Below are 22,834 nucleotides of genomic sequence, written 5' to 3' on the forward strand. Positions count from 1 at the left end.
GTGATGGTTCATCATCATTGCCTATAGAAGGATAACAAGGTTAACACTTTAGGGGTTACAGTGGCCAAGGAGACCTGCTGCCCTGCCCTAGCAAGTGCCTTCTGTTTCTTGCAATCCACAACAACCAACTACTATCCACATGTATAAAAAACACAGTTCTGGGTTTGTTTGTTTTTAATCTTTCCTTGAACCCTCCACAGGAGCAAGGCCTGTCCCATACATGTAAGAAGATTGTTGGACTGGTGTAAGAATATGATGCTTTAGATGCCACATGTTTGTTAATCTCTAACCCTTTTCTACTCTCTCTCTCTCTCTCTCTAGATTGTACCTAGAATTTTCAACCTGGTAACAAACGGAAATAGAATCATATGTTTTACTAGATTCAGTGTAACCAAAGGCAGGATTTGAAGTTTGATACTTTTCAAATCAAAGGCCAATCACTAATGCATGAAATTACCTAACTGTGAAAGAAAGAAAGATAAACCAACATTTTGCTACCGTTTTAAAATATTTTCTCAGGTAATGCTTCTGCAATGAAACAGTCCCGCTACAGGATTATTATTCATGATGCTGTTAATGGAGGACAGGAATGTCCAGACACCTTGTTTGAAGAAAGGGAATGTGAAGACATCCCTCTTTGTGCTGTGTACAGGTATTATATATATACATATGTATATAAGAATGTCTAAATATGAGGGTTGCAGTACTGTATTCACAAAACGGCCAGTAAATTTAATCCATATTTGTTGCTTTTCATTGGGACATTGAAAATAGGCTAATATCTTTTTGGAAATATAGGATGGTATCCAGCCAACTCTTTTTTGTCAGAACATGGAATTTCTATTTGCGCAAGGAACTCCCCCATGTGCTCTCTCCCTTCCCAAATCTGCTTCAGAGGGCTGGGTTGAAACCCATAATAGCTTTAGGGGGCGTACGGGGGCAACAGGAGGAGATGGAGGAAGGTTCCATTGCAAAGGCAGATATTCTTGTTCAGTATACTTTTTATCTTCAGATACAAGGCAGTAGTTCAGTTTAACCTGATTTCTGCAAATCACCTCATTGATGTTGAGTTTGGGAAGATTGCACCAGCACTAGAATCCAATATCAATCCTCTGACTTTGTGCGGTGGTGTGATGTCTGCTACCCTTGAACACGTGGTACCGTGTTCACTCCTGGAGAAGCCCAACCTGGATCCTATTGTTTATAACAATTAGCATCTGGTGGCAAATACACATTTCTGGGGTAAAGTGGTGGAGAGAGTAGTACAGGAGAGAGTTGCAGGAGTTCCTTGAAGATATAAATCACCTACAGTCATACCTCGTGTTGCATTTGCTTCAGGTTGAGCTTTTTCAGGTTGCATCCTGCGGTGACCCGGAGGTACCGGAAAGAGTTACTTCCGGGTTTCACCACTCGCGTATGCGCAGATGCTCAAAAGGACGTCTTGCACATGTGCAGAAGCGACGAATCGCGACACATGCACACGCAGATGTGGGTTGCGTTCTGTTCATGTTGTGAACAGGGCTCCCGAACGGATCACGTTTGCAACCAGAGGTACCACTGTACTGTAGATCCATCTGGGTTCAGGACTAAATCAGCTGTGGTTGTCCTGATGACTGACTTAAATTGAGACAGGGATGAAAGGAGTATGATTCTGCTTCTTGATGTCTCAGTACTTTTTGATAACATTGATCATGGGTTGGGTATTGGGGTTACTGTTCTTCAGTGGTTCTGCACTTACCTACAGGGTCAAGTCTAGAGAGTTACATTGGGAGGCTGTGTTTGGCCCTGTGGTCTTTGTGCTATGGTGTGCACAGGGTACATTCCTATTCTTATGCTGTCCTGGGGGATTCCCTAACCCTCCATAGCAGGCTTTTGACGGGCAATGGTACGGCAGTAGGAGTCTGATTTGGCAAAAGTTATCTCTTCCCCTTCTCTCTGCTTTCTGGCGGTGGGAGTGTCCCATGGATGAAACTCCATTCACAGAATTTCTGGATTAAAGCCATAGTTATTAATTTATCCAATGTGACCACTTGCTCCACCCCACAATAATAATTAAAGTATAATTCAAATTCTGTAATTAGTTGTTATCTTTTTTAAAACACGTTTTGAAATACCGACACATTGCTTAACCTACTGAGACAACATAGCTATCTTATCATTGAAAAAATGTGTATTGCCTGTTTGAACACTCCAAATAAACGTTTATTTTAATAAGTGATTCACATAAATCTTAAAAAGTATGATTGTTTAAATTAAGCCTAGTGTAAATTTAGACATGTGCTAAGAGCTTAAAAACCCAAAGCACAATTTTGAACTCATCTGTGTGCATTCATCTGTATACTTTTGCAAATAAGGATGCTTTTGTTGGATTGAAGCTCAAATGGATAAATGACCCTGAGCTGGTTCATGGTTTATCATGATGAGAACATGTTGCAGTGAGCCTAAGGCTGATTCATGCTTCCCCTCTCCTCTTCCAGGGCAGCCACAATGAGAATATCTGAAGCTTTTGCTTCTGCTTTTGAGCATACTTACGTTTAGCTAAACTGTGGTTTGCTGAAGCAGACTCACGTTCTGAAGTTGGCTTAAAAACACACACAATTGCCAAGATTAACCACATTTTGTCAGGTTTGGAAGAAAGAATGAGCTGTGGCTAATTGAAAGCTTCAGAACTGGTCATGGCAGCAGCAGATGAGGAGAGAGGAGGTGGATTTCATGAGGAGGAGGCTTGCTGCAGATGAAGCCATACTTTTTCACGTTCAAACCTGCCCATTTAACCAGTAGAAATATATGTTGTTCTTCACCTAAGTGAATGAGAGAACAGAATGCCTTCACTCCTTCTATAGCAGGAGTGAGAAGTCTTCTCCAGCCTGAGCAGTGGCGTAGCGTGGGTTGTCAGCACCCGGGGCAAGGCAAGTAATTTGCGCCCCCTAACCCGTGGATTTGCGCCCCCTAACCCTAACCCCCAGATGTTGCGCCCGGTGCGGCCGGCCCCCCCTGCACCCCCCACGCTACACCACTGAGCCTGAGGGACATGTTTTGTCATGAACCACCTTCCAGGGTCTGCATGCCAGTGGTGAGCATGGCTGGAGGTACAGGGTGATGGATGGGTTACTGTAACAAGATAAATAAGGTGTCATTTATTGCAAATATAGGCTTCAATCAGAGGAGCCTTGGTACGTTCCAAACGTTTTGCATTGCATCCCAAGTCATCACAGCCAATGTTCAGAGAAGGAGAGACTTGGTGTTTAAAGTGTCAGGAGAATGAGACTGAATCAGAAACTGTAATTAATCGTTCTTTTCTGAAACAAATAAGTAAATCAGAGTATATAATCATAGCTCTTCTTTTGCTGCAATTCCAGCTGGAAGATCCACAAGTGGAGCTGGTGTGTGTTGGTGCCAGATTCTGTAAGACAAGGTGTGCTAGGAGTCAATGAAGCATGTGGTCACGGTTTGCAGTCAAGAGGTAAGAATGCACATTTTGAAATGCTGGTTTCCAGAATATATTTTTGTTAGCCAGCTGCACCTTATGCCATCTAACACTTGGGCTTACATTGGAGTGGGAAGCTACCTTTTTTTGGCATTCAGCCATTTCTCCAAAGGCCAGAAGTAGGCATAGCATATTTTATATGTGTGTGTATGGATACAAGCTATAGAAACAGCAGACATATGCACATGCAGGCAACACACACACATGCACACACCCTCACACACCACCCATACAGATTCATGCACATTTAGCACACACACAGTCTTTCTCACACACAACGTTGTGCACCCCCCCACACACACACTCATAGGTCTACACAATCAGTATCACCAGCCCTGGGATGGGGAGAGCTGGAAAGTTATGTGCATAGTAAAATGCAATCCCCCCCCCCGCCACTCGTACCAGTGCTGGGATACGGGTGGAATGCTGCCTTTTACTCAGAGAATAATGGGGTTATTTCCAACCTCACCACTGTGGTGCTAAGCGCTAAAGTTGGAGAGAAAAGATCCAGTCTTAGTTCTAATCAACACAGCACTAAAATGGGAGATAAAACCCTCTACTTATACTTTGAGTACCTATACATTTCATTTATTGCCTCCCACTCTGCTTTATACTTTCCTTGGGTTTTTTATGAAGCCATTCTGGTGACTGTTTTGGTTTTTCTTAGTATTGTTAGTTTTGCTGTAGTATGATTTACTATTGTTGATTTTTGTTTCAAGTCTTAATAATAAAATGTATTTTTAAAAAGGGTTTGTTTCTAATCTTAGTGCTGTAGTGATTAGTGCAAAGATCAGAGATTAAAGACCCTTCTACCTTCTCTTTTTTGAAGATTTATTTTATGAGGCCTTTGTTGGCCACTGATAAATCAGTTGGTTTCTTTTTAACTTGTTTGTTAATCACCTAATGACTGCTGTTTCATTTTGAGTGGTGATTTTATTGAACTTCTGGTTTGTAAAGTAATTTAGTAATTTATGCAGAATTTTTAATGCACAATCCAGTCACAAATAATTGACATGGGCAGGAAGAGGAATATAGATGCCGATGTGTCTATACACGATGCAAGAGAAGTGCATGCAACAAAAGTATCGGTCAAGGCGCTTCCTAAAATATTCCATTGCTGACTCAAGAATGGATACAATGGAAATGGAAATGGTTGTCAATAATTAAGTCCCTAGGAGAACTTCTTTCAAAAAGCATGTTATTCCATATTTTAGTATGACTTGTTGGCTCTATGAGTATTAGTTCCTGGAGCATGATAATTAAATTATAAAAGTGCAACTTTGAGAGCACTAATGTGGGAACCTGAAACAGACTGGTGCTATTGAGAGGTTAAGCACACCCCTTGATAACAGTTTTAGTACAGTGGCTGAGGTATCTGGTTGTTAGTCATTCCTGCTAGAAAAACAAACAAAACACTTTAATGGAAGGTTATCCCAGTAGAAGATGATCACATGTACAGTACCATATGTTTGAAAGTTTAGAATTTCAGTTTTTAGTGATCAGCTGTAACATGTGCATAATTTGGGAGCAATAAAAAAAAGTCTGTGCAGGGAATTGAAGTAAGTAAATGTTTTAGAAAAATAGAGAATAAAGTTAACTGGGAGGTTTGGCTGCACGGATTTTCATTTCAGAGGTATGAAGGCAGTTGCTTCTATTGGAATACCATTCCAGATTTATTTCTCTTTCTATTTGCTTTATGATTTGTTGTTCTTGGTTTCTTTTCCCAGTAGATATGTGAGCTGTCTGGATTCATTGTCAAAACTTTAAATCCTTTTGTAAGACTTAGGTTGGGTTTTGTTGTTGGGTTTTTTAAAGATAAAAAGATTCTAAAACAAAAACTCTTATACTTTCCAAGTTGATGTTCAACATCTCCCTCTGCAAATCTGAGTTTACGTTTGTGAAATAATAGTCATGGATATTTATTAGGAAAAGTTCTATAGAAACCTTTTTTTTTTTAACCAAACAAACAGTTCCAAATTATCTCCTCCATTTTAAGTCAGTTGAAAACATGCAAAGAGTCGGATGATATGGACTACAAAGAACTTCCAAATTGCTTTGGGTTCTGTAGTGCATTGGGGAGACAAATTGAATTAAAACAATTCTCACAGATGGGCAGCGGAGGGATAAGAACAAGAAATGTGAGAAACAAGGTACTAGGATGTGGGATTAGATATCATTGTCCATTTAACATGGGTAGCTCAATAGTACAGTTTCCTCATCTTGGCCAGTGGTGAGGTAACATTTTACATTGTCTCTGGAACTAAGAGACCTAAGAACTCTGCTTGCAGAATATCTATTTGTTTGTTTTGGAATTTTTTAATTATGTATTTTGTGTTTTTTATCTTGTATTTTTATGTTGTGAACTGCACTGGGATTGTCGGGTGAAGGGTGGTGCTCAAATCTAATAAAAGTGACGTCTCACCAGTTAAGCAAAAGACATTAAATGTTGTGGTGCTCTTGTGGGTGGGGCAAGCTGTGAGGTGAGGGTGGAGGTCTGAGCAAGCTGTGAGGAGATAGGTGCAAGGTAGTCAGTGAGGTATAAAGGGAGGAGGAGATGGTTAGGTGCAAAGAGAGGAGGGTTTGGCCAGGTGTGGGGGAAACATTGGCAGAGGGGCTGCTGGTTAAGCAAGGTGGGAGAAGAGAAGTGAGAAGCATGGTGTATATACTGTAAATATAGATATAGATATATATTTTTCAGTCATCCCAGTGCATGGCCAAGAAATAACTCTAAAACAACATGATAAAAAACTAGGTACTTAATTACCACTATCTACCAATATTATAATGCTTTTGAGGTTAAAATATCCTTGACATATCCTTGCTTGGTAGTTACATGAACTTATTTACTAATTATGAGTCATTTCCTGAAAATAACATTTCAAAATTGAGCGTGTACATCTAAGGTTACATTTATGATTGGCGATAAGTGGTACAGCAGTCATTTAAGGTTTCGCTATAGCTATAGCAACCTTGTGGCAGAAAATGAATCACTGTCCTGTTATTTAAGGGTTCTAAACAATGACTCTTGCATGTAAAGGGGTACCGTAACTTAAAATACTTCTGTGTGTGTAAGAAATTCGGGGGGGGGGCGGTTGTATAGATAATTTTCTGGTTCAGAATATAGTTGTGGGGCTTCTGAAGCTACCACTCCAAAAGAAAGAGCTCCTGTCCCTTGTTGGACACACTAGACTCCTGTACTGATGTGCAAACTCTGTGCAGTGTCAATGGGGGCTGAGCTGTCCTTTCCCACTCCCCTCAATGTACCAGCCTGCCTGGAGTTCTTTTCTTAGATTACATGTTTATGTAGCTGCCTACACTTACAGAGCCTGGTGCTCTATTTTGTGGCATTTGCACTTTGATTTTGTAGCGGTATGAATGGAACCTAGACATTTTTAATTTATTTATTTTTTGCATTTTGGCTGTTCCTGTGCAAACACTGGGTTGCCATTCTGCTTGTGCAATGGAACTGCCCCCTCCTCTCCTGTTCCCTGCAGCCTCCAGCCCCATGCACTCTCAAAATGTGCTTCATAGAGTTGGTAGGCCCTCTAGAGTAGATTTTGTGGATGCACACAGAGGAGAGGAAGCCCCACTGCACAAGTGGAACTATGCACTTGCAGCATTGGATGCAACCCATTGTCTCCAATACATGCACTTAGGGAGAAAAGAAAATGGCCTGGTGCAGCCTCAAACCTCCTGACTGCACACAGATTTTGACCACATGTATATAGCTTAAATCCTCTCCTTATTGAATGTTAGAGAACTGGAGCTCCTTATGTGTCAGTTGCAATTTTAGTAGCACCGCTCTGGTTGCCACTGCATAGACTTCCCCCTCACCTTAACTGTAGTCACCCCAACATCATTTGCAGCCACATATTTTGACAGTAGAGCTCTGGAAATGATCCACTGGAAACAAATGAGTTCTCAAAGCAATTCAGGACAGACTCTCCAGATCTCAGAGTTTCTGAAAAAACCCCTTTCTACCTTCTTCTGCATCTGAGAACCTCCTGGGGGGATAAATTGGCCATGCCAGTATACAATAAATTAATCAGTTAACTTTAAATGACTGCATATGAAACTATCATTGATGACCTGATTATTATTATTTTTGCAGAAGTCCTGGGTATACATTAACCTTGGGGAAATCTGTAAAGGATTGCCATTGGCATACTATCCATTAGACAAGTGCTTGAATTACAGCACAATTTTATTTCACCTTGCTAATTCACTGCTTGCTATAGTCTTATGTCACATCCACTTTTTCATCTAGGGTTTTTATCATAATAAATTCATTCATGTTCTTAAGATAGAACAGCAATTTAAATAATTGGATGGTTATATGGTCAGAAGGGTGGGGAAAGTAATATATCTATCTACTATCTTTTTTTGCTTTCAGTTCCTATTACATGTACACCAGTTAAGTATTGTTTTTATGTTATTAATCTGCACTCAAATGTAAAAATACAGTAGTACCTCGGGTTACAGACGCTTCAGGTTACAAACTCCACTAACCCAGAAATAGTACCTTGGGTTAAGAACTTTGCTTCAGGATGAGAACAGAAATCGTGTGGCGGCAGCAGGCGGCCCCATTAGCTAAAGTGGTACCTCAGGTTAAGAACAGTTTCAGGTTAAGAACGGACCTCTAGAACGAATTAAGTTCTTAACCCGATGTATCACTTTATTGCCTTTTTTGTAGCCATCAAAATAACAGCTTGTGCATGTTGAGTCAAATTAAATGCTTTCTTCAAAGGTGTCCTTTATATCCTGCAGACCAAAGAGTCCCTCTGTTTTAAAAACATTCCTAAGAAGATGGATCCCTGTTTCATGTCATGCCCCTAATTCAAGGACAAAGCAGAGCTTTCCCAAAGCCATCTTGTTTATTTTCTTGTCAATGCTATCAGCCCCATTCTAAACATGTATAGTTGGGAGTAAGTCTCACTAGGACTTTCATGTGGAATATTAAAGGTGACTCCAACATTGCAAGCTGCCTCTCATCTAGAAGCAAAAGCGTTTGAACTTCTCCTCACAACCACACCAGAACAGGGGGTGGCGAGTGCAGAGGCCTGAGGCTCACTGTGGTTCATTCTTGCAATGCTAAATTTCACTTTAAGTGCAATCTAGCCCAAAATCGTTCTATCAACACTCTGAAAACCAAGAAAAGTCTTTATAGCAATCTGACCTGACAGTGATATGTGCAGTGTTACATTTTAACCAAAGGCAATTTAGTAATGTGCCGAGTTTCAGCAAAAGGAAGATGATAAACATTGTGCCAGGCAAAATTATACACGTGACTTCAGTGCAAAAATAGGCAATGTTCCCCCCCGATGGCTTTTTATATATAGTACTTGCACATGAAAAGTAAGGCACAGGGAGGCCGGAGTTTAGAGCACCATACTTCTATCCAAACTGGGTATTTTCTCCTAGCATAATACAGAAGACTTGAATTACAAGATAAATGCCTTATGCAAGAAACATTAACAAAATCAAAAATAATGAGAGCAAAAGACTTGAAGGGACATCAAAGCTTTTCACACTATGGCTTTCTCCGTTAATGGGAAGGGATGAGAGACCCACCACCAGATCAATGAGAAATGCGCCTGTTAAAGTCAGGTCTAAATGTACATAGTTCAGAAGTGATATTAGCATTTCTCACTCATCATCAGACAGCTGGTTGTGTGGGAGCTTTATTTCATAGTTTGGGGGGGGGGAAAGGCCACTTTTGTTTAAGGTGCTCCTACTTTAATGTGGAAAATGGTGAAGGGGTGATGAGAGAGTGCAGGGATCCTTTTAAATATCATTCCTTGATTAAGTTTGGTCCTCCTTAGATTTCTTTTATCTACTGTTCAGTGCCTTTGATTCAAGTGACCATCTTAGGCAGTGTATTCCTCCCTTCTTTTTCTTTCTGTTGTTTTGTTTTTTTAAGTGACAGCAGAGCACTAAGCAAGAGTATATAGTAGATGAAAGATGTCTTTAGAGATCCAAACTGTTCAGGGACTTGCTCAAGAGGATGAAAGACATAATGAGAGAGGAAATGAACAGCAATCTCTCTTGAACACTGAAGTGAGTTTCTTCTAGTTGTTACTCACTTTACACTATTTCATAGTGAAACTCCTATTCCTCTGTTTAAGGGTTGTGTCGTTCCAGTGGCCTGGTTGAGACTTTTCACAAGGATTATTTTGTCAGAACAGAATTTGGCTCCTCCTCATTTGAATTTGGTATGGTATTTGGTATTCGGCTGTGGCCTGTGAGTAGCATTCTGAGGAGAACGAGACATGAAGAGTCACAAGCTATGGATTAAAGCCAATAGTAAGAACCAAAGTCCAAACCAAGAGGCATGATCAAGATGTAACCCATAAATCTGGATATTGGTATATGCACCCTTTTTATGAATGGCATGTGTCAACAACAGAAGTATGGCTTCTAAATTTAAGTATAAAGACATGCCATGCCATGTAGACTGGAAATATTGAGGGTGAGGGAGAGAAATCCCCGGGGGTAAGGGAACACAAGGTGCAAACATACAGGAGTAGGCCACACCAGAAAAAGCATGGCTTGACTGGTAGCTAATTGGATTCTTTTATTCTGTGACTGTGTCGACCACAGCAAACTATGGCAAGTTCTTAAAGAAATGGGAGTGCCTGATCACCTCATCTGTCTCCTGAGAAATCTCTATGTGGGACAAGAAGCTACAGTTAGAACTGGATATGGAACGACTGACTGGTTCAAAATTGGGAAAGGAGTACGGCAAGGCTGCATATTGTCTCCCTGCTTATTTAACTTATATGCAGAATTCATCATGCGAAAGGCTGGGCTGGATGAATCCCAAGCCGGAATTAAGATCACCGGAAGAAATATCAACAACCTCAGATATGCAGATGACACAACCTTGATGGCAGAAAATGAGGAGGAATTAAAGAACCTTTTGTTGAGGGTGAAAGAGGAGAGCGCAAAATATGGTCTGAAACTCAACATCAAAAAAACGAAGATCATGGCCACTGGTCCCATCACCTCCTTGCAAATAGAAGGAGAAGAAATGGAGGCAGTGAGAGATTTTACTTTCCTGGGCTCCATGATCACTGCAGATGGTTACAGCAGCCATGAAATTAAAAGATGCCTGCTTCTTGGGAGAAAAGCAATGACAAACCTAGAGAGCATCTTAAAAAGCAGAGACATCACCTTGCCAACAAAGGTCCGTATAGTTAAAGCTATGGTTTTCCCAGTACTGATGTATGGAAATGAAAGCTGGACCATAAAGAAGGCTGATCGCCGAAGAATTGATGCTTTTGAATTATGGTGCTGGAGGAGACTCTTGAGAGTCCCATGGACTGCAAGAAGATCACACCTCTCCATTCTTAAGGAAATCAGCCCTGAGTGCTCACTGGAAGAGCAGATCGTGAAGCTGAGGCTCCAATACTTTGGCCACCTCATGAGAAGAGAAGACTCCCTGGAAAAGACCCTGATGTTGGGAAAGATGGAGGGCACAAGGAGAAGGGACGACAGAGGACGAGATGGTTAGATAGTGTTCTCGAAGCTACCAGCATGAGTTTGACCAGACTGTGGGAGGCAGCAGAAGACAGAAGTGCCTGGTGCGCTCTGGTCCATGGGGTCACGAAGAGTCGGATATAACTAAACGACTAAACAACAACAACATTCTGTGAAGGAGGAAGAAGGAGAGGGAAAGAGGGAAAGGCAATAGTGATGGGAAAACTATTGTTGCCATATAAGGAGAAAGGACGGCACTGGGAATTTGGCAGGCATGGATGCTTAGATGCAGCAAGTCAAGCTTGGGATGTAAATAGGGCTGGGTAAATCTGCCCTTAAGAGGGCAGGTAATTAGGGAGAGAAACCAAGAGATTGAAGTAGAAAAGTTGTAATGCGAATATTCCCTTCTTCAGAGAAAGGGGGAGTGAAGAACTTCCCTTTCAGTTGTTCATGGTGACATGTAGGTTCAAGGCTAGGCCTGAATGCCAGAGGCCTTAAGGCTAGGACTGCCCTTCCTTGACAGACTGCAGGTTATTTCCTTTCCCATACAACAGAGACAGATGGGGAAATAAATGTAGATAAGACTGTGGTTCCTTTTGGCCCTGTGCTGGTTCAGTTCCCAGAGCAAGTTATGTGGGATCATTGACCCCCCCCCATTGAAAAACTGAAATGGCTTCAAAGGTGAAGCTTGATGGTTTCCCCTTCCTTGGGTTCAATCTATACATATACATATAACTTCTCCTGCAAGTAGGAGATCCTAGGGTTCAATGTCCTCCTCACATGATTTTAAGACTGTGTGATGTTCATTTGAATTATTCTATGAGTCTATAAACCTCCTATGGTTTCTGCCCTCTTCCCCAAATGATTTCTTCCACAGCACATTTCAATGTATTCTTAAATGCAGTACTTCTTTTCCTAGCCTTTTTTATGTGGAAGACTTAACATATTCTTGCCATGTTTCTCTGATCTGCCAGCTTTTCATATGCAGAAGTGATTGGCATGAGGGTTCTCTCCAAGACACGCACACACGTATGCATGCAGTTTGCATTCTGAGGTGGTAAAGGCCATTTCTTCTTCTTTGCCCTTACACTTCACTCTACTATCTGCCTATCCCCTGTGCATGGACCTTTCTTCCATACAGAAAAGGGATAAGCTGTGTTCAGGTATTTTCCTGAACGTTCAAAGGGTTAAACTGGGGTATGGAGTGCACATGCAACACTTCTCCAATGTCCCTGGTCTGCTCTTCAGAACTTTCTGCAAGTACTGTGAAGTTCCAAAGAAGCTTTGGAAGTGTGTTCAATTAAAAGTGCTTGCAAACCCCTGGCTTATCAGGGATTTTGATTGCAGGGACAATTTATAAGTGAATGCACTTAACAACTGACTTCAGACCCAATCATGCAAAGATCTGCATGATCTATGGATCATGCATACCTGGGGATGCTGGGAGGTGGGGCTTTCATGCAAGCGTCTTTCCCACCTCCAGTTTAACCCTTCACCTGCTCAGGTTAATGCCTGAACAAAGCTATACCCCCCCCCCCAAGAAAAATCCATGATTATATTATAAATGTATACTGTGAGTGAGTATTCAGTTTCATGAAAAAATAAAATTTGATTTATTCTAAGCACATTTGGTGCATCGTAATTAACTCATGTGGTAGGTGATTAGAAAAATGACATTGGCTTTGTGGAACGGTGGGTTTTATATTTATTTTCAGAATGATTAATTACCGTATCCACATAAAAACAGCTTTAAAAATGCTTTTGTTGTCTATTTCATCTCTCGCTTGCAATGGCTGATAGCTTATTCAAATAGTACATAGCTTCATCCGGTACAAAAAGAAGAGCAAAGAGATTTAGATTATCTGCACTGATGAGCAAAGCCTAACGGCGGGCATGTCCTGCCGTTGTCAAACCTAGCTTAAAATGTTATCTTACACCTTAGAGTAGTGTATACTATACACACACACACACACACACACACACACACACATGGTAAACTTTAAAGGTGAGTGGAAACGAAGAAAGAAAATCTTACTGGATGTGTTTTCAACATTTTGAAAGGTAAATAGAATTAATCCGAAGCACATTATCTGCTGAAAGTGGACCTCTAGACCTGTACACTTTAAATCTTAACATGCAAGTGATATCTGCCAGTTGTCTTTCCAGCTATGAAATAAATCTAAGTTTATTTAAGTTTATTTCCCTGGGAGTGTTGCAAAATGCTAGTATGTGTTGAGATTTCTGATTAGGATGGTTATTTTAATATCAAACAGAGTTGAGAAGAGAGTGATCCCTGAGGGAATCGAATAACCTGCTATACCCACTTGCTTAGCTGTTGGCTTTGCCCAGTGTGAAAATAAAACACATAGGATGCATATTATTTAAAATAGGTATATATCTTCTCTCCATCCCATTATTCTGGTTTCCTTCTTTTAGCAAATGATTTGCATTGCCGTTTCAGCTGTGACAGGTAATAATCCTATTTGGCTGCAGAATTAAATATGAAAAGTACTTTATATTGCTAGATGGGTCCCAACAGTGGCAAATGGAAAGGTGAGTGTTAAGTGCCCCATTTGTTTGGTTTGTGTCACAAACACCACTGGGGAAAGATGCTTAATATTTTCCTTGCCAGTGAATGCCCTTTTAAACCGCCAGGAAAATATATTTTGAAAATTACAGCCTTAGCAGGGGGGTTCTGGTTTTTAGTGAGGAAAACAACTCCGCAAATGTAACCATTTGAGACATTTTAAGTAACTTAGGAATGAATCGGAAACTTTGATGCAATTATGTTCTCTCATATTTTCAGTGGTAGAAACAAGGAGTTCCAACGGATTTCTACCCATTTGGCATTTAATTTACATTCTAGCTTCACTCTACCCTCCCCACCCTGATTTTCTTCCTCTTAGAGAAAGCAGAAGGTGTCTCTGTGATACAAGCCTATACTTTATGAGATAAACAAATGAGTAATTCAGCGTTTGTCATCGGGTATGTTCCGTATACGGACCAAGTCATAATTTTTGAATTGTCTGTTAACAAACACTAAATCTGAACCTCTTGTTTTGAAACAATAGTTGTATTTCATAAGGTATATTTGACACTTCATTATCTTATCTGTGAGAACTCTCTTCTTCTCTGAAACAATATCCCTTCAGTTGAACTTGCAGTAAAAGTCAAGGTCGTAGCAGCTTGAGAATAAAGTTTTATATGGGAATTACCTGCCTTGCTATGGAGAATACAAGTAAATCAAATGTGCTGATAGGATATCTAAGTCTACAGCTCCTTGGCTTGTGTTTTATTTGAATCCAGTTGAGAAGAATTTGTACTGCACCTTTTTATAACTCTATCCTCCTTGGCGAGTCTTTCTACAGAAAGTTTTCTACTAGAGTTAAACCCATTGATATAGTGGGGGAGAGGTGGTTGATATATGTGACTGAAATGAGGAAACACTTTCCCACATTTTGTGCATTGCTATTTCTAGTGGGATATCATAGACATTCTCAAATAAATCTAACTTGCTTTTTTGGTTGATTACTGCCTTTGCAGTTTGAATTTATCAGTTGGTTCCCCCATCCAGCCTTTCATTTTGCTGTAGAACAAATTTTCATGGAAATTGAAAAGGCAAGAATTGATGGTGTTTTGTTTCATCTGAATAAAAAAGACTTGCAAAGAGATGTTGCTGTTTATAGATATCATACCTAACACTTGCAAGATGTTTTCCATGAATAAATCCATTGCAACTAATGAAATATTTGATATGACTAGATAAGTTTCAGTACATTAAGGACAGAAATCTTTAATTCATAAGTTTTATAATTGCTTTCTAAAATGTTGCCAGTAGGCAAAGCCTGTGTGTTCTGCTAATCTTTGCTTTAAGGTATAATTTGCCAATAGTCTAATGTTGTTGGCATTTATCATGTTAAAAAGGTTTTCTGTTTCTACTTACAGAATGTCTCTGGATTGATTGATGGGAGCAATCTAGTTTTTATAGCATGCTGAAACTATTTAAAACATTTTTTTATTGATGATCCCTTTCTAGAGTAGCATAAAATGCTTCAAGCACTATGGCCACAGTCCAACAGCAGCTTGAACATGTCTATTGAACTTCTGTGACTTCACTGTCCATTGGATTGTGGCCTAAGGCTACAAGTCACATCTGAATCTTAATGGCAATATTCCCATTTATTAGAAGTGATGAGTTAAGGTTACATTTATAGCTCAAGTGGCTACCTAGTAGGAACTCTAGTTCTCTATGGATCGACCATTCCAATATACAACAAGGTAATATAATTAACTCTTGCAGTTTTGTCAGCTATATTTCTTGCTTGCAGAAGAGTTTTTGCCCCTTCAGTGCATTGGCCACCTGCTTCCACCACCGCGGACCCACAACCTCTTATCTCCTGTACTTATGTTCAGATGTGCTGTACATTTACAAATACATTTTTGAAGCAGCTAGTGTTTTTCTTGGCTTCAGGCATCATAAAGGGATAACGGCTACTTACGCTGTGTAACAAAAATGGCAAACCATCTGAAGATAAGTAATCCTAAACAATAATGAGATGAAACATCATCTTTCTCTCAACTTGTTCAGTAATTGTTCCTTTTGGCCAGATTTTTATTTGTTAATCCCTTCCACATCCTCATGACCTTGTATATTCCAAGCCCCACAGTGCCCTCAAGTGTTTGCGTAAACTTTTCTCATGGCATTTTCTGTGGGTTTTTATGATCCAGAGACACGTTTTCAACCTTAATTATCTACCCAATCTTAACTTGCCCTCAATAATCATCTAGCAAGCATGGTTCATAAATTTGCCGAGAGTTCCTTAGAAAACATTTTACCTGCAGAATGCATTATCTTTTATTGAGCCCCATAAAGAGGCAATTCTTTTGTAGTGTAGTGTTTTGATGACACAGTAGTTTTCTTGCCTGTTTTCTCCCCCTCCCTGTCCATTGGCCTACTACATACACTTAGCTGCTGTTATGCTTGTCTGAAACATCCAGCATAAAGAGAAGAGCCCTTGACCTTCATTAATTGATCACCTTGCATTTAAAATGTTAGGTGTCTAAGAAAGTGCTCAGTGAAATTTCTCTTTGGTTATCTTTCTGATCTTCTCTACCAGATCCTTGCCCACTTTACTCTAGCTTTGCTTTTTCTCTGTGTGATTGGTGAGCTGCACCTTGCCTCTGATCATACAGACTTCACATAAATGTAAAAACCACAGATCATTCATGTTTCCTGAGAAGCATAGACATGTGTCAGAGAGAAGTTCTGTAATGGCAAACAACTTTGTAGTGGTATCCACTTTTTTGAGGATTGATTTTTACCTCTCTAAAACCTAATTAAGATTTTTAATTTCTGGAGCAGTTTGTCACTAGAGTCATGCAGTACACAACCCATCCTCAACCTGATTATGCCACTAGCACTGCCCACCAGTAATGAATAAGCAAAACAATTAGACAAAAGTAAATGGAATAAGAGAGGGAGGAGAGGTAGAGGAATAGGAATGCTCTCTTAATCTTCCTTACCCTTTGGAAATCTCACCCCCCCTTACTTTTCTTAATCACACTCTTTCTCTTTGTTTTTACCATTGGAAACAAATAGCCAGTAATGTGGAACTAAAATGGTGCCACACAAGACTCTAGGCTTCTACCTTTCTCCCTTGTCACATTATATGTGCCACCTTCTTTCCAGTTAAGATTCAGCTCTCTGTCTGTAAATGGCGGGCAGTCATCTCAGCCTTTGAATATGCAGTGAAGGAGCACATCAATCCAGTAATTCCAGTCCATGTTGCTGAACCAGAGTGGCCCCATGGCTACTTTTCATGGTTTTGCTGCTGGCTGCAGCCATTAGCTGACTATGTATTTAGCCTTAGAGGGTTCAGCTATGCATTACATGTCCATGTTTGTAGAAGGGAAAAGGCTGTTTCCTTGCTGCAAAGCAGCACTGCGAAGAGGAGTAGGAAAACAGTGGGGTTGGGTTGCTTAAGGCTTCCCCACCCTACCACTTGATTTGCATATTTGCATAATTAGCAAAACATGCATAATGTGCAAATTAGGCCACCTGGATTTCGGGGACTGGAATATAGCAGCTATATCCTGACTGCAGATGTAGTAATGATGGGCTTAATGTGTCTTCAGCAACTACAAAGCTACCCTCACCCCCTTCTTGAAGTGTCACTCAAAGAGGAATGAGGAATTGTCATTCACCAGATGTTGCTAGACTACAGCTCCCATTATCCCTGACCTTTGGCCATCCTGGCTGGAGCTGATGGGAGTTGCAATCCAAAAACATCTTGGGGTGGGTGGGTTCTCTACTTCTGCAGTGAACACTTAAGGGGATACTGTGGTGCTGTTTTCTGAATTTAGTCTGTGGCTCATTGAATCACAGACATTACTTCAAAAATTTCTTCTCCTTTTTAGTATACCAGAAGAGAAGAACCAGTTGATACAGCAAAAGGGAAGTGCATTTTAGTTCAAATAAATAGGATGCTGAGGTTGGGATGGGGAGGATGAGAACAACTTGGGGGTGGCTGTGAAACTCTGAAAGGGTGGGTTTTAGGATCCTTAGCCCCCACCAATTACAGAAGACATGGTAAAGAATGTGTTCCAGAAGAAGGCAACTACCATTCATAAAGAGTCCTAAATCACACCTGCAAATTAGCAACACTGATTAGCTTTTTACTTCGATTCTTACTCCCATGTAAATATGAAAAAAATGAATACCTTAACACATATTTATATTTTTACCGGGGAAATAGTGAGAATTTATAAAACTTGCCAAATGTTGCATATTTGTATTTTGTTTTAGTCTGTTTTTGTGCATGCTTCTGGGGAAACAGCTGCTATTTACTGTATCTCTGACACTAAACATTTCAAACTTCAGTGCTCTCTTAAGCGAAGAAGATGCTTGAGGAATTCTAATGGCTGCTCGAAGCTTTGAATTGTTTTCTTATTACATTTTATTTCCTAAGTAACCCATTTAAGAATGAAACAGATAATTATACTTTTTTTACATATTTACTTGATTTTCAGTGAAATGAGGACTGTCCAGATATTTGCTCTTTCATATTTTAGAATGCCTCACAGATGCATGCATCCTTTTGATGGTTCTACTGTAGGAATGACCCTTCTACACTAGGAATGACTGGTCATGATAGCAGAACCAATACGTTGTATCATTGGCATTTCATACGTTAAACAAAAATATGCTGATCATAGGAGCTGCTCCCAGTAGTGGGTGGGGTGGTGGGCTAGAGATGCTTATCTGACCTGTTAGATGATGAATTGCTGTTGCTTACCAAGGGAGGGTGGGGTGGTGCAAACACACCATCAGGACCACCAGATTGCCTCCAGTGGTGCATTTATCCCATGCTGACCTCAACACCACCTCACCCCTCCCAGTAAGCAGCAGCAATGCACTTGCCAGGAGGCTAGATAAGCATTTCTGCTTCAGGGTGCCATCTGCTACCACTAGCTGTTTACACTAGCTGTCTACACTAGCTGTTTTCTAAAGAATTGCCATCCTATCAAGGTCAAACCACTACACTACCCTGATTTCTTTTTTTAGTTGTGCTCCTGTTTTTGAGATCTGGTTTATGGATTTTTTCTGACTTTGAATAAAGTTGCAATACCAACCTATCTAGTGTAGACTGGCAAAGAGCTATTGATGCATCCAGCTGTAAGAATGGTCCATGAAGCAGTGGATGAGGTGGTTGGTGATACACTTCCTCGCATTATTGTGGTGTTGGTGGGGACATGGTTGGTTGTGGACCCATGTGCAGTATACCCCGGGATGGGAAGGGGCAAGGTGGTGAACAGGTGAAAGAACTGATGCAGCAATGTTCTGGAATTAAAACTGGCCACAACTTTATTGATTACAGATGTAGGTAGGCTTTGGCCTTGGCACTGGGTATGCATCCTGAATCAGCCTCCCACCTGATGACTTTAAAGGGGTTGTGCCCAGGTTAAGGAGCACCTGATGACATAGGTCAACTAAGCTGGCTCCATGGACCACAATCAGAAGTTTTATGACCTGTCTGCTCACCTCTTTTCCTTCAGGACAGGAATTCCCACCTAGACCTCTTTAAAGGGGTACCCTGAGATACCACACCGGGTGTGTGTGTGTGAGATGCAGCAGTTCACCCCCTTCCTGGGAAGAAAGCTTAAGAATTCAATGCAATGCCTTATACACAAGAAGGTGTGACAATTGCTATGAGGAAGGCAAAACCCCAAACAGATCCAATTTGTTTCCTTCCCACCCCCGAATACAACAGCCGATTACATTGACAGCAAGGTCTTTTAAACACAGTGCTTGCTGGCCTGTATTTAGGCTGGGCAGGTGGGTAGAAATGACACCAACTTTGCTGCTGGCTCATCAATGCAGCCGACCTTTATACCACTGTGGCAGACCAGAGTGAAGATGTGCTCATGCTGGTCTGCCACCAAGGCCCCACCCCCTTTGAAGGCCTCTATTGGCCAATTCAAATTTGAAATCTTGGCAGGCTATCCCATTGTCCCCCATGGCTAGCTGGGTGCAAGGACTACCGGCAGCCATGAAGGAGAGGTGCCTGATCTCCCCCTTCCCTGCTCCCAGGAGCCATGCAGAGCTACAACAATCGCTGACCAAAAGAGTGTAAGCGATCTTTTCTGACCCTTTACTAATTCTGTGTTTACAGCTGTAGCAATTGCTTATACATATTAACCAATACAGGGTCAGTAGTCCAGGATGCACACCCACAGGGTTCCAACTGTGCTTTGACTATGTAAATTACACAGCCAAAATCCCCCATTAGTGAGTAAGCTTCTCCCTAGCCTGTAATGCTGTAGTTATTCCACAAACTAAGGACTGTAATCAGTAGGTTGTCCATATCCCTTGATCAGTGATCTTGTTGTATCATGTGCTTTGTTTTGCTTGTTTCAAGCTTAATTTCAAAATAAAAACCCAATGCTTAAAAAAACGCAAAAACCCCAAAGGAAGTGATTGGCCACATTCTGGAGAATGTGAGCAAGCAATTGTTTTGGCTGCAAAGAGAAGGAAAGTAAAAGGTCAAGTGCAAGTAATACAAAACATAAAGGTAAAGTAGAGCCGACAATGCAATGATCACTATGTCACCAAGTGCCTTGTGGGCCATTTGGCCTCACCATTAGGAGGAGAAGGAGGTGTTTGGATCATGGTGACTTTGCCATGTTTCATTTTTTAGTTTTACCTTTTAATGCAGATTAACTAAAGGAAGAGAGAAACGCCTGTCGGCTCACATTAGCTATGCAATCTGTACATCTTTCTTAGATTATACATACAGATCAAATTTTTGCCATCGAGTGCCTGAGTAGACAACTAAGCAAAGCTGGTGTTTGTCAAATGTAGCAAGGGCTATGCTCCATATTAAAACATCTTAATACTGTGTCTTAAATGAGGGCACGACGACTGAAGTTACAAGGAAAACCAGAAGACCTCCCTGGGTTTAGTCTAAAGAAACAAAAAACAAGTGTCAGATATGTTGACAGAAGACTATAGTCCTGGACATTCTTACCTGGAAATAATGTATGGAACACCATACATTGAAAGCAGGATCTTTTGAGGGGAGGTGTTGTGCTTTAAATGGATGTTGCAGATATGACCTTAGAAGTCAGGATAAACAATGGATTAGCAAGTAACATCATCATAATTTTCCTAAATATACAGGGATCCAAAGATCTACTTTAGGTGCACCAAAGGGATCACAGAAGATTTTTGATATTTGTTTTTCCTTTGGACACCAGATAAACAAATATTGCATCTCATTTCAGAACCTGCTTTTGCTTCCTTCTGTTTCAAAGGCAACACACCACAAGACATGGACAGCTCCTGTTTGAAAAGCACAAGTGCAGATCTTCCCTGGAAATGCAGAGCTAGTTGTGTTCCAACCAAGGGAAATAAATATAAAAATGTTGTTACCAGCTGTCTACAAATAGCACAATAATCTTCCCTGGGAGTTGTTAAAAGAAAAGTAGGCTGGATATGCTGTAAAGTGAACATACTCCTGATGGTAGCATTTTGCTGTAGGAAGAGATGATTGTGTTGTGTTGGGTGATCATTGGGGTACTTCCAGGGCTGCTTCTGGAATATACATATATGAAGTGATCTTTGTTTCAGCAGCTACTGTACTTTAAAAGAATGAATTAAGCTGTTCTTTGTAATGAGATGTGCATTATCTTCATGCCATTAAACTTAACACGATCAGAGTAAGAACCCGCATATCTGCTAAGTTTTAATAATATAGTACAAACACTACCTGAGTTGCAGATATAATTAAGATGTCTCCTTTTCCCCTCATTTTCTTTCTTCTTCTTTTTGCTAATATAAAGGAAGAAAACCTAAGTATAAAGAGCAAGTGACATACTGCAGATGGAGTCTCCGTAATATTCATTTCCCCATTCTTCTTTCCTTTTCATTTTAAAGCAACAGAAATGGAAGAAGGAAGCCACAGTGGCATAGCTTCTAACAACTACAGAAAAGAAAGTGTTTTGACTGATAATGACCTCAGCAACAAACATTACCATAGGATCAGTAAATCTAATTGCAGGCTCATCTCTCCTTAGGACATAACACTTTCAATACTCCTCTGCTGGCATTATAGGACTTGATCATTCTTACATGACAAATAAGCAGAATGCCTCTCCTTATTTGTGGCGGAGATCAAAGTTTTAGAACACAATATAGAAAATGGATCTTTCAGCATCTTCCCCTTGCCAGCCTATATGTGATGGAGATTTATTTTCCTCTCAAGATAGCAGTTCTGTAAAGGATTTCATTGCTCCATGGTAAAGAATACTTAAGAAGATGTGTTAAAACATGGAGATTTGCACATGCAGCCTTGTATTATTCCCTTAAAAAAAGAAAAAAAGAAAACTTCCACACATCACAACTAGATTTTGTTGTTAATAGTATTCAAAGCTCTGTATACATTATATTTTCAAGGTTCTACATCAGAAGCTTTTAACCATCACCTTCCTTCCCTCACTTTCTTTCTTTCCCCACCTTTCCATTTAAGAGCGACCTTCCATTTACAACACAGTATTTGTTTTCATTTCACAGACACTGGGCAACGTTCTGTAATGACTGAGAAAGGTATTTGATTTTTTATGTAATGGAAGATAAAATATATTTTTATTACTACTCCTTGGAGTAGATTTAGCTGTTTGCCAGTTTGAGATGTGTATGTCAGAAGGTAATCTGAGATCAGACTAACATAGGATTAAACCTGCTAAGAAAAGGAAGAAAGTCCTGAAGTTGTGCTTCCTTGTGTTCCCTCTCCACTGCACCACTGCCAAGGAGCAAGTCAGCAGCAAAGGACAAGCCAGGAGATCAAAGCAAGAAACAGGCCAAAAGTCAGGACTGAAGAATAATGTAAGATTCAGGAACCAGAGCTTCAGCCTTGAAATTTGGTACTGAAGGAATGGGTTTCCCAAACCCCAAAACTGACTGTGCAGGCAGTTTTTAAACTGCACCAAAATCCCCATTTCTCCTTAGCTAAAATGCATAAACTTTAGCCGTTGAGCAAATACAAAACAAGAACACAGCTCTCTCCCTTATCAGTTTGACGGCAAGACTGGCCTTTACCAGTAGAATAGACACAGACATATCTTATGTCCTGACCACAAATGACGCAGAGACCCAAATCTGGGACTAATGTCAGAGCATATTCTCGGAAGTAGTGACCTCTTGCTCCAAGATAGGAGTAGGAACAGGAATATCCTTTTATGGTCAGAAGTACAGGAAGGAAGATCCTTTTCTGGTTGAGAGTACCAGAGCAGGAACATATGTGATGTCAACCTGTGTACGCACGCCAACGTGGTTGGGCTCCTAGGGGAGGAGTGAAAGGGTGCCTGGAG

The 22,834-nt window shown here is 40.6% G+C and overlaps 1 protein-coding gene across 6 annotated transcripts in view; it reads left to right on the top strand.

The window, feature by feature from the left end:
- Positions 1–22,834, top strand: part of THSD7B (thrombospondin type 1 domain containing 7B) — a 628,355-nt gene that overhangs the window by 491,294 nt on the left and 114,227 nt on the right. For all 6 annotated transcript variants that reach the window (XM_081199464.1, XM_081199466.1, XM_081199465.1 and 3 more), the window contains 2 exons: positions 520–652; positions 3,360–3,463. In XM_081199464.1, the coding sequence (XP_081055590.1) occupies positions 520–652; positions 3,360–3,463 (237 nt within the window). The remainder of the gene's footprint in view (positions 1–519; positions 653–3,359; positions 3,464–22,834) is intronic.

Source organism: Podarcis bocagei (assembly GCF_964188305.1).
Source record: "Podarcis bocagei genome assembly, chromosome: 1".
NCBI classification, from domain to species: domain Eukaryota; kingdom Metazoa; phylum Chordata; class Lepidosauria; order Squamata; family Lacertidae; genus Podarcis; species Podarcis bocagei.